The sequence below is a fragment of the Chanos chanos genome, chromosome 1, assembly GCF_902362185.1.
Source record: "Chanos chanos chromosome 1, fChaCha1.1, whole genome shotgun sequence".
NCBI classification, from domain to species: Eukaryota; Metazoa; Chordata; class Actinopteri; order Gonorynchiformes; family Chanidae; genus Chanos; species Chanos chanos.
In genome coordinates this window covers 49508794-49521293 of record NC_044495.1, presented here as the reverse complement: position 1 = coordinate 49521293, position 12500 = coordinate 49508794, and the positions used below count along the sequence as shown (strand labels likewise).

General features: G+C 39.3%; 2 protein-coding genes across 2 annotated transcripts in view; one reads left to right on the top strand and one right to left on the bottom strand.

The window, feature by feature from the left end:
* Positions 1-6593, bottom strand: part of dock8 (dedicator of cytokinesis 8) — a 43262-nt gene extending 36669 nt beyond the window's left edge. Inside the window, exon 1 of the mRNA XM_030767458.1 lies at positions 6398-6593. Within this exon, the coding sequence (XP_030623318.1) occupies positions 6398-6450 (53 nt within the window). The 5' untranslated portion in view covers positions 6451-6593. The remainder of the gene's footprint in view (positions 1-6397) is intronic.
* A 903-nt stretch (positions 6594-7496) lies between these two features.
* Positions 7497-12500, top strand: part of cbwd (COBW domain containing) — a 12782-nt gene continuing 7778 nt past the window's right edge. Inside the window, exons 1-7 of the mRNA XM_030772307.1 lie at positions 7497-7560; positions 7976-8078; positions 8569-8655; positions 9350-9446; positions 9744-9835; positions 11009-11068; positions 11873-11910. Of these exons, the coding sequence (XP_030628167.1) occupies positions 7982-8078; positions 8569-8655; positions 9350-9446; positions 9744-9835; positions 11009-11068; positions 11873-11910 (471 nt within the window). The 5' untranslated portion in view covers positions 7497-7560; positions 7976-7981. The remainder of the gene's footprint in view (positions 7561-7975; positions 8079-8568; positions 8656-9349; positions 9447-9743; positions 9836-11008; positions 11069-11872; positions 11911-12500) is intronic.

Below are 12500 nucleotides of genomic sequence, written 5' to 3'. Positions count from 1 at the left end.
TTTTGTCATCAACATAGGAGACAGTTGCCCTACAGTCAGACTCAGCCACAGTCTTTAATGCTAGCCCAGTGGGCCATGCCACAACAAGGCACTATTGTGTACTGAGTTCTCTCCAAGCAGCGTGCCCCCCCCCTCCAAAAAATGGGGCACTGTTTAAAAGGGTTTCCCAGCCTCATAAAATGAGCCCATTTAGTCATTGTGCCCATTGTACAACATGCAATGCCTCTAATCACCTTCTATTCACCCTTCCCTGTCCCAAAAATACAGCTAACAGCCTCACAGTGCTTGCCCCCCCTCCCCCATCAAACATGAGCCCTCATACTTAGCAGTGTTTCCACATTTCTGCATTGTCATGGTAACGGGGCAGGGACATCTTCGGGCATGCTCAGTGATGTGTCTGATGTGTCCGCTTTCGTTACCTCATGATAGATGTTTTTAAATAGACAGTGTCACAGAGGTAAAACAAGGCAAGTTTTCTAAAAGCAAAACAAAACAAAACAAAACAAAAAAACCCCACAAAGATTATCTAATAATTTTCAAACTCAAATCTGTGTTTGAGGGACAACTTTTTTTCAGCTCAGGTCAAATGAAATAAATTTGGCAGTGAAAATAACACATTAAGAAAATTTGTCTGATTTCTATTCCATTTAAAAGTACGTGCAAAGAAAGAATGCCTACATCTGAAAGAGAAGAAATTGAGTAAATGTATAATCCATTCAGGGACTGAACTAAGTGTAAGTCATCTATGTTTGCATCTATCACCCAATGATATTTTTCCTAATCATGGACTGATTATTCAAGTTGAAGATTGCTGAGGAATGTTTATCAAGAATATATATAAGTGCCTTGAACTTTGAATTACTGAACCATCTATGAGCATGTAGCCGTCTGTAATCAGACTTGTTTCTCTACTGAATCTCATCTACAGTTTACTGTAACTTGTAAACCTATTTGCCACAAAAAACAAAGCCAAATAAACATCTGTAACACACACACACACACACACACACACACACACACACACACAAAGAACAGAAACAAAAAAATTCTTTTAAAGATTGCTAGCCCAAGGCCATGTTGACATGTGTAAATACACACACACACACACACACACACACTTCAGAGCTGCCTATCCCTCAGGTCAGGTCATGCGCGAGAGAGCATGCAAATTATCCACACTAGATGCCGAGGCCAAAGTCCTTGTGGTGAATGTGCGTAAAAATAAACACAGAGACATGCATTTCCTGGGTGTTATAAAACGTCCTATCAAATACTACAGATATTATTACAAGACAAATGATAATTACACCAACCTCAAATATGTAGGGCCTGCCTCCTTTATCAAAAGGTTTCATCTATACTTTTGGTCCTTCCTGCTGTTTTATCCATTTAATCCTTTCTCGGCATTCCTGCGTGTTGAAGGAGTCTTTTCAAAGAACACAACATTGTTTGTTATGGACCTGGGACGCGTCTTTACTGTGTAATACAAAGATATGCGTCCTTCTGTGTGTTCACAGACACTCTGGATGGGACATCTTGGTCTTAAATACTCTTTAAAAGAGAATTAAAAGACATTCTGGAATGTACCTAGTTAACTAGTAAGGCAAAGTCTGGGAAAATTTTGTTCTCTTTGATGTGGTTGCACTGTTGCTTTCACCAAATGGAACATTCATCAACACATACTATAAGACCATATAAAACTGTTTATGAAGCTAAATACTGTGTTTTTTTGGTGTGGCTTCCTTCTGCAGTAGTCGAAAACCAGAGTTAAGGAATTACACGTCGAGCAGTCAAGCCGCAGTCACACAGTTGCCATCCATCTAAGACGTAAATCGAGTCTTACAGCTGGAGGGTTTAGCATCATCTAAAATAAACGACTGAAGTAATAAAAGTAAGAATTATGTAACATGCTTCTTTTAGTATCAATTTTATCAAGTAGCTAAGGGAAACATCTTTGGATTTTTTTTAGATTGTTCAGATTGTTTAGATTTCACTAGCAAAATGAGTTGAGGGAACAGTTTCGTTCATTACATTCCCCGACTTAATCTTCTTTGGGGATTTTTTTCTTAAGACTCAACAGTTTATGAATTAATTTGGAACTAGGCAGCTGTATCAGCTGAAACCATTTTGGGATTCTGGTTCATCTACATGCGCTGACATGCCGGGATCTATAAAAGGCTGAGCATTGTTTTAATTAGTTCAAATTAAAAAAAAACAACAACTTTGTTATACTGCTTGCTTTAATTGCGCTTTTACTCCGTTACTTGTCAAATGCCAACTCTCATCCACAAACACAGTAATCACTGTGACTGAATGAAGAGCTGTGAGAGACAGAGGTAGGGACATGCTGTAGAATGAATCCTAAATATGGGATAGCAACACCAAAAAACAAAAATATCAAGCAGTAAAACTAAACAACATCACTAAAAATATCACGGTAATCAATATTCAGTCATTTCGTGACTGTGTTGTGCGTTCACACCCTTAGGATGATGCTAAAACTTCTCGCTTCTTAGCTGAGTCACAAAACACAACAACAACAACAACAACAAAAAATCAAGCTCGTTCGTAGATGACAGAATAGCCTGCAGGTCGTGCTTACAAAGAGCTGAGATAATCAAAGGGTTTCTTTAGAAAAAAAACAACAAAAAAAACCAAATCTAAAATATGGGCCTGGTGGTGAGTACTTTCAGCGGGCGTGCCATAATTGTTCGATTCTGTCGCGAAACCATATCATTGTGAGATGACGCGTAATGTGGTTCTCCGTGCCAAAAACCTGCAAACATCCAAACGCTGTTGAGCAAGCAGAAAACGTCCTCCTGATTTCCTCCGGGTCACAATTTTTCATTCAGGGTTTTAAAGTGAGCTCCGCAAGACTGGAATTAACACACACTCATTGACGCAACATAGTTGTGCGTTGGCCTTCGTGTTTTTTTTTTTTTTTTGGTAGGATGGAGAGTATATTTGGAGTCTCTTTGGCAATCCCCTTTTCATCACTCTGATATCTGCCATACAGTTACTCAGAAGACTACTGTATTAAAACAGGATGCAGAACTAATATTGCTAAATACACACAAGATGCTTAACTCAATGCAAGCCAGTTTGAAGCGTGACCAGAGTGTGAATTATACAGTGACAATGGGGGGGGGGGGGGGGTGGAGGGGGAGGGGTAACTTTTTCTTCGGGACTAAATAGCATAGGATATATAAATGTTTCAAACACCCCCCCCCCCCCCCATCACAACTGTTGTTTTTACCTTTTTTGGGTGGGGGGGGGTCCAAGTCTTAATTAGTGGGGCCAGACCCCCTCAACCCCCGCCCCCCTCCCGTAATTCAGACCCTGAGTGTGACTGCAGGAAAAAACAAAATATCAAAACTTAGTGCTTGACATTCAACTAAAACTACTATCAGTCACTTCAGAGAAAGGATGTCCAGTTGAATGACATCACTTATGCAAGTGTTATCATGGCTGCATGTGTGTCAGGGGAGAAATGTAAGACCTTTGAAACAAGCAGCCGTAGATACTGTGAAACCTGAAGAAATTACAATGCAATACTTTTGTTTCATAAGCTTACAGTACATCAGTAACTGAACTTAAGACCTTGGAAACTGCATTACACAGGTGCAGTAACAGCAAGAACCAGTCTCTCTGACAGCAGCTGCAGCTCCAGCAAAAATAACCCCCAGAGACCATCACTAATTTTGACTGCAGTGTACGGCAAAACGTAAAAGCAGTCACATACGTGCATATGAAAAAACAGCATTTCATACAGTATCTAACAAAGAGAGAGCAAGACACAGAGAGAGAGAAAGAGAGAGCGAGAGAGAGAGACAGAGAGAGAGAGAGAGAGAGGGGTCTATATTGGGTTGTTCCCTTCATGCCAAAGTGTGTAGCAAACTGAGCTTTGGTCCTATCAAAGCCATCAAGCCCTCATTTCCTGTGAAGACATAGGATGGGGCAAAGAAAACACTGCGCCTCAAAGAGAATGCACATACAGTAGTACTACTGACAACCTGAATTTACTTACTGAAGACCACTCACTTACAAGACTAGTCGCCATAAGAAAGTTCAATTCAAATGCTATTAACACAGTAGATGACAAGACTTAATTACAAATCATTTTAATGCTGTTTGACCTTCTTTTCTCTTTGACTTATTATTCTTGTTGCCTGAGGACATTCCCTTAATTTATGTCTCCTCTCTTTTTTTGCATATCTTTTCTTTTCCTCTTTCTCAATCATCGCCCAACAACATTCATTTCCTTTTCTTCAGTCAGTGCAAAAAAAAAAAAAAGAGAGAAGTGAGACAGTCAGAATCAGATGACAACAACAGCTTTACATGACTTAAGGTTTTGTCAAAAACGAAATAGATAAGAAAATGCCAGAAATACAAGATACTGTTGTTTTACCCAGGTTGATTTTAGTTTACTAGTATACTATCTGTGACAATAAAACATGGCTAAAGAAAATGAGTAACTTTTGAATGTGTCACTGATTTGAACCTCATCTCCCTGAAAGCTACAACCAAAAGTCTGTCAGGTAACCACTTATTAGCGGACTTTGCATCCTGTATAACTCTTCTTGACTCAATGTGAGGTGTAAAACTCTTGAGGTATTTCGGTTGAGGTACTGGGGAGCGACATCCTGGTTGGAGTTTGGTTGACGGGCCTTTTAAGGCTGCAGAGAGTAACCGCTGTGGTCAAAGTGTGATACCACAAATAATCGAGAGCTCACCTCAGAATTTTAAAAGAATTCTGTGTTTCTGTATTTACAATAAAAAACAAACAAACTGAAAGACTCAAGAGAAACAGCAGGGTTTTGAGTCTTGGGTCTCCTACTCATTTTGTTCTTTGTTCTGAATTGAATTGAATTCTGAAGGGAATTGACATCCCTTTTCAATCCCGTGTGTAAACACTGTCTCTCAGAGTCTACTCCATTTTACTAGTATTCAAAAGTCTAAATCTGTCAGTGAGTGAGTCCAACTTTATTTGGTTTATAAACATCCACTTTTCAGGTTATCCTTGGCCACCTTCCAAAATGTTAAAGGAGAAAAATCAATGCCAAGTCCATTTTAACATAGAACCAAATGTTTCACTAGGGCTCACCAGGAGGCTTTTACTTTGTTATTATTACAGTATGTTGTTGTTGTGGCTGTTGTTTGTTGTTGTTATTGTTGTCATCGTTATTTTTTTCTTTTTAATTTGTGAGGATTGAAGGAAAACTTATTAAGGTGATGCTCTAAAGCTAAACCCAAGTCTCTGATTGGCTGAAGAATGTCCACACCTGTTTAACAGGTAGAAATCAGCCTCTGATGATGCAGTGTGGTAAAAAACAAACAGGACCTGGATGACCAGACCTGAACACCTCTGATCTAAAGGGAGACAAAAATCTGTCACCTGCACATTTGTTTTTTCATTTTTCGCCATTGTAATGAGGAGCCACTGGACCACTCCATTCTTTCCTTAGTTTCTCCTTTTCAAAAACAAATAACCTTTTTTCAAACAACTGACTGGAGTAAACATACTGATCTCGTATTTAACAGCACATGATGTCAGTTGTACCAGTAAACAGTGTAACAGTGACACTGCCCACCTTGGACTTTAAGTATATTTACAGAATCTCATATTCCACCAGAACAAAAACAGAATTGTTACAATCTTAGTTTTATGGGTCGCACACAACTCAGCGGTTTTTTAAAATGACCGGATGTAAAAATGTAAAGAATGAATTATGCTACATCTGAGAAACACTTCTTTTTTACAGTAAAGTTACTTTATGACACAATAGTCTTCCATATACTTCCTCTCCACCTGCTGATATGACAGAATAGGAACAATGAGTACTTCCACTTCATTTAGAGGGAGACTGCAGTTACCAATGTCTATTCCTGCCGGCCATACACAGGGGAGGACGGTACCCACGGGGGGGAAATGATTAAATAGACAGGAGCTCCGTATTTAGAAGCGAGACGGATGTGAATCAAACAGTTCTGCGCGGTTGACAGCTTAAGACTAAGTCAAAGAATACAATTGGGCTTGCTTTGAAAGAAATATATTCAACTTCTAGCTTCGTCCCATTCTTTCGTCTTTTCCCCCCTAACAACAGTAACTATCATAAGTGTGTTAGTATATAATAGTATAATGCCTAGATAATACTTTCAGAACAAATTCCACAACAATCAAGAGTTGTCATTAAAAGAAAGATTCACACGATGTGGTCTCTACTTGAAATTGTACATTGCAACGGTGGAGTCTTCTTACATTTACAGTCGTAACGTGTAGCTGCCTGCTCCGGAATCCGCTCTTCTTCTCTCGCCAGTCCTGACAGCTCTTCAATCAAGTTACAAAGTCTACACTGTATCGCTTCAGACAAGTTAACGCATACGAGGTGTATATTACCTGTTGATTTTAAGAGCGAACGCCCTCCGCTCCGAAGCTGGAAGCGTAGCCATGAAACTTTAAGCTGGAATACCACAACAGCGGCGACCACAACAACGCTATCCCAAAGCAATGAAAAGTTCTCCCCGTGCAAGTGCAGTTGTCATCACACGCCTCATCTTCGTGGTTGCAATATTTTTCTGGGCGGAAACTTCCGCATTTTAGCCCTACAAAACGGTCGCACAGGGCATATAATAAATGAGAGAGAGAGAGAGAGAGAGAGAGAGAGAGAGGGAGGGAGAGAGGGAGGGAGGGGGGGGGGGGGGTCTGACACACTATCCACACTACGCACGGTGTTCTGTGCAAGATTAGTGTGAGGGATTGCAAGATAAGCAGTCTGGGTGAGAGTCTGGAATCGCAGACCATCCGGATCATATTGAAACCGGAAAGTGCCGTTTTCAAAATGTCTTAAATAATAATAAAAGAAATTACCGATTTGTACAAAATATAGGCCTATTGTTTTATTCTACTCCACAACCATATTTTCTTATTGTCATATTATCTTATGGTTCTTGAACATTAATATAATCTTTTGTAATGTAGACATTTTGAATATTTCAGTATTATTCGAATGGGATTTTAAATAGGCTATGTGATTTTACTGCTTAGTCAGTGCATGTTGGACTAAAGATGTGTGTGTGTGTGTGTGAGAGAGAGAGAGAGAGAGAGAGAGAGGGAGAGAGAGAGAGAGAGCATCGCTTAAATTTATTGACTTTACTGGACGATTTGCGCTATAATAGTTCCTAAACGGTATCACAGATTTCTCCAGTAATATGTGGCCGTGCGCCATCTGGCGTTTTCGGACGCAAATGGAATTCAGGTCTGAGTACCAGTATTTTAGCGGTACCGAATGTTTGCAGTTGGCCTAATACATTGTTTTTAAAGAGTTTGAAAAGTGGAGGCATAAAAAGCGAAATAAACAATATCTATTAACTTAATTCCTATTTTTTTCTGTTGTTAAGTTATATTTTGTTTTAATTCTTGCTCTTATAATGCTCGAGAGGAGGAACATAATCAGCAGACAGCTCTTTGTTTCACGGGGACACAATTGATAGATGCACGAACACGGGGAATGGAAATAATACATTTGTAATTTACCCCTTGAAAATCCGCGACTTTCTGAGGTAATGCAAACATGTTTTGTTTCACACTTTCTCCATAATACTTAGAACGAGGTGTCAAGTGATCGGTCATATTCCTCTGTCATATGACAGCTATTCACCATAGCACAGTTATTAATGGGCAGAAGATAGCCTAAGTTAGAGAGCTATGCTTCAATTCTAAATAAAAGCAGAAAAGAGCAACAAAGCAAAGGTAATTCACAAACACTGAGTTCTTTTATACTGCAAAAAGATTTAGACGACTGGTATGGATACATGCTGGTTGATCCATGCGTCTTTGCTTGTTTGCGGTTTTAGCTTTACCAAAGGAGCTAACTTAGATGGCTAACAGCCCTTAATAAATTGTAGAGTTGTAAAATAAGCCTATGTCTGCAAATACTTAATAAACAATGAACGTGTTCATGGAATGTTTGTACAGGTTACAATGGAAGAAGACGACGACTGTCCAGAACTGGTTCCCATTTTGGATAATAAAGGTCCTACATCCAAGATACCTGTCACAATCATTACGGGTTACTTAGGTAAGCAGTAACCACTGTTAATGACACCACGTTATAGGGTTTTAGAGGTTCGTTTGAGTTGTTCCATATCAGACTTGTTGCTGTCAAGTCTGATTTGACGTATATTTCATTCTGACTTATTCCAATCTTAATGATTAGAGTGAACTAATCCTTCTCAGTTTTTTGTTATAGTGCGCATGTGCGTGATATGTAAATAGAAAAGCGTGAAAGAACAAGCGTCAATTAAGCGCGCATACGCTGGTTACATTCATAGTCTTGTCCCAGTTGAAATATTGCATACAGAACACAACGTTATCCTCCTCACATTTGATCCTGTGCGTTTTGTGTAAACAGTAAACGCCTTGTATGACGTCAGTGTAATATTTAACTTTTAATTGTCATAACTGAGCTTTTTTCACAGTTAGGCTAGTGGTTTGTGTAGGTAACTGTGGATAGACAGCAGCAGAAAGGATGAAATAATTATTTTATGTCCTTTTTTGTCCTTACACAGGTGCAGGGAAGACAACCCTCCTGAATTACATTTTAACCGAGCAGCACAATAAGAGAATAGCAGTTATACTGAATGAATTTGGCGAAGGTACGTTCACATGGCAAACTGTGTTGAGGAGGGGTGTTGCATCCCTGCTTTCCACTCTGAGCACTCTAAAGAAGTACAAAGCCATTCGTTTGTTGAATGAGACCTTCCAGTGGCTGATTGGATCTAATAAATATGATACTGTGGGTCACTAAGACCAGGGGTTTTCGACCCCCCCCCCCATCAAGGGAGTCACAAGATGCGGAGATTTTGAGGCGCAAACCGGAAAGTACACTGAAAAAAGGAGGGGGGGTGGGGGGTACGGGTTCAAACCTAGACAAAATGTGTGTGTGTGTGGGGGGGGGTAATAGGTGTCGAAAAATGGTTGAAAACCCCTGACCAAGACTGTCATTTGAAAATGGTTAAAAACCCCTGACCAAGACTGTCATTTGAAAATGCTGTGCTATGATTGATAGGCCCACTAGAGGGCAGCAAATGCATGGGAAACTGGCATTGGTCGCCAGTAAACCATCCTTTATGGTTTTAGGGTCTGGGAGAATTCCAATGATAATAAATGACTGTTTGTAAGCTGCCTGTATGCTCCCTCAACATCCTAACCTTTATGCCAACAACATTTATGAATTTTTTTTGAGTTGCGTTTCCCAGCAAGGTCAGTGACATGATGAATGGATGTGTCCTTACGGCTGTGAATGTTGGGAAACGTAGTTCACAGTGTGATGATGAGTTGGTCTTGCAGGCAGTGCTCTGGAGAAGTCTCTGGCTGTGAGCCAGGCAGGAGAGCTGTATGAGGAGTGGCTGGAACTTAGGAACGGTTGCCTCTGCTGTTCAGTCAAGTAAGTCCAGTCTGGTGTCTCCACACAGGACCTGTCTCAACCCATACAGTCTCCAGAGTTCCAAAACTAAAAAATGCACAACCTCAGTATAATCAAATAAATGTTATCAGCTATCATTATCAGCAAATGGCCTTTGAATGTATTATCAGTCTCGTTTAATGATTTCTGTTTTCTATTATCATCACACATTTTCATTTAAACTTACCAAAAAGCCACTTGAATTAGAAATTATGTATCAGAATGCTCTTCAGAACATGTATAAGGTGTAGTATTAACTCCACTCTCTTGTTTGATTAGGGACAATGGCTTGAAAGCTATTGAAAACCTAATGGAAAAGAAAGGAAAGTTTGACTACATTCTTTTAGAGACGACTGGATTGGCAGACCCAGGTAAAGGATAGAGCTGTCATAAACCACATTAACATAATAGAGCCCAAAAACGCTCTCATTGTAATGTTGTCATATTGCTGACAGCACTGTTCAACCCACAGACAAACCACAGACAAAACATTAATGGTTTAGGCTTGTTCTCTCCCAGTTTTGTTTTGTTTTTTTGTTTTTTAATACAAACACTACTATATGAGTTATATTTGTAGAACTGTCTTACTTTTGCATTTTTATTTTATTATTTCTGTTATTATTTCTGTTTATTATTTTACTCAGCATAAATGAAAAAAAGGGCTTTAGTTTATTGCAGTATTTGCAGAGTTTCTGTGTTTGCTTCTCTCTCTTTTGGTGCAGAGATTAGAGGTTCTGTCCCATCAGGGAAAATCATGCTTAAGCAGTTTAGCAGTGAGGGGGAAAAAAAAAAGAAATTAAAATCAATAGGAAGTCATTAGGGGGCAGCACCTCTGCCAACTGGACTGTGTATATGAGTGACAGGTGTCAAGGGCAGGGACGCTACTGGTCATAGCTAGCTGGGCAATGCAGATAACGAGGGACTGGAGCTGACAGAGCATACCCAGACCAGCTTTTTTTTGTTGTTGCTCCGCTGCACTGTCATTGGCTGAGACACAGCCTATCATTCAAAGAATTCCCAAAGGGATGCCCCTCCCACCTCTGTCTGAAAAAGCGGTTGTAGCCAAAATGGGTTATGTGTTTGATGCGTTTCAGAGCACGACTTTCATTACTTTGCTATCAAATATTTACCATGCTTTTTTATCTGTCCCTGACAATTTGACAAAAGTCTATTATGTGAACAAGCAGGGTCTACAGCCGTGACATGAAACTCAGAAATAACTGCAACAGAGGAAAAAAAAAGCAGAATTGTTGTGGGAAAACAAACCAAATGTACTTTTTGTTTAAAACTTCAAGGCCATATTTCAAATTGAGTTCTGCATTTTTTTCTGCATGGTTTGAGATGAAGCAACCACTTTGTCTTATATTTCAAAACATTACATTTATAGTTTCAAATGGTAAGCACACGCTTCATACTAAACTGTGTATATAGAATAACATGTTATTTGCATGGTCAGTGTTTGTAATTACACTGATGCAATGAATGTCTGTTTCAATGCTTCAGTTCATATATGGTTTTTCTGGACTGTCTCCCACCTTTCACAGGGGCTGTTGCATCCATGTTCTGGGTTGATGCTGAGCTAGGCAGTGATGTTTATCTGGATGGTGGGTATACCTTTAAAAATATCAAAGTGTAATAATTTCAAGTTGAACAATTTAAAGTTGCGCAATTCTGGCTTTTTGGGCCACAGTCACATAACCCTCTTGAAGCCTGTTAGTGGTAAATCTGTCAGGTTTAGATGTGTTTGTGTTTGCCAAGATTAATTAAAAAAAAAAAAAAACCAAAAACAAATAGAGGAATAGTTGAGTTGTCAGTTGTGATTGTTAGTATATACAGGATGCCATAGGAATAGTAATAATAATTTACAATATGCAAAGTTGAGAGCACTAGCTCTTAAACACAGTGTGTTCTGACCATCTGCAAGACAGTTCACTGAAACTACAAGTTTGTCATCAAAATTTCAGTGAATTCAGCAAATTTCTAGGTTCCAAATGAACTTGTTCTCATACACTTGGAACCCTGTAGAACTCCTCATATCTTCTGTCGATTTTTGAACTTCTGAGTGACTCCCATAACCAGCGGGGGGAAAAATAACTGTTCTGTTTATGGGAGAGATAGGTGTCGCATGACTTTGTTTTCACTGGCCCTTGTGTTGGATCAGAGTGAAAATGAGCAGAATGTTCTAGAATACTCAGCTGTTCCTCCCCCCCTGAGTCTCTGACACCCAGGGCCAGGCCCTGTGCAAATAAAGGACTACAACTGAACTCAGAGAAAGTTTGAGATGAAACAGCTGGTTTATGTGTTGTATGTCCACGTAAATATGATTGCTTAATTTACTAATAAATCTTTGATTTAATTGTGTTTTTTTTAAATGCACTATATATATGTTGTTGTCTTTTTCCTGACAGGAGTTGTAACTGTCATTGATGCTAAATATGGAATGCAGGTAAATAATCTTTGACACTGACTTGTGGTTAAACATGAAACCAAATGCCTTCTGCAATGTCTTTGTTTTCTGTTTGACCTTCACCTCCTTAGTATCACCAAACTAATAAAAAAAACATGTCTGTGTTCATTTGATGCGTATATTTCACTGATCTATTACTTCGCCTTGCAATAAGCCGGTTTGTTTTGGTGTTTAAAGTTATTCATTGAATGGTAAGAGATGCTGTGTTATTTTAAGGCTAGGAGGGGGTGTTCGTCATCTTGTATCATGCTTAATGCTTGAATTCAAGAGACCAATCATCAGTCAGTCCTTAATTATTTACTCAAATTATAAGTTGTAAAACAAATATTGAAGTGATCTGACACAGACTGTTAGTAATGCTCTAATGCCACATATTATCACGATCTTAAGCGACTTGCATCCCACCAGTTTTATGCACAAACAGTTTTAAAACAGTTGCTTTTGTTGCCTTATACTCAAAAACAAACCTGTCCAATCGCCTCTCTCAGTTTTCAAGTTGTTAAGTTCCCATTGTGCCCTTAGAACACCCCCCCCCCCCATACCCCCCATAACCTCACCCCATTCTCTCA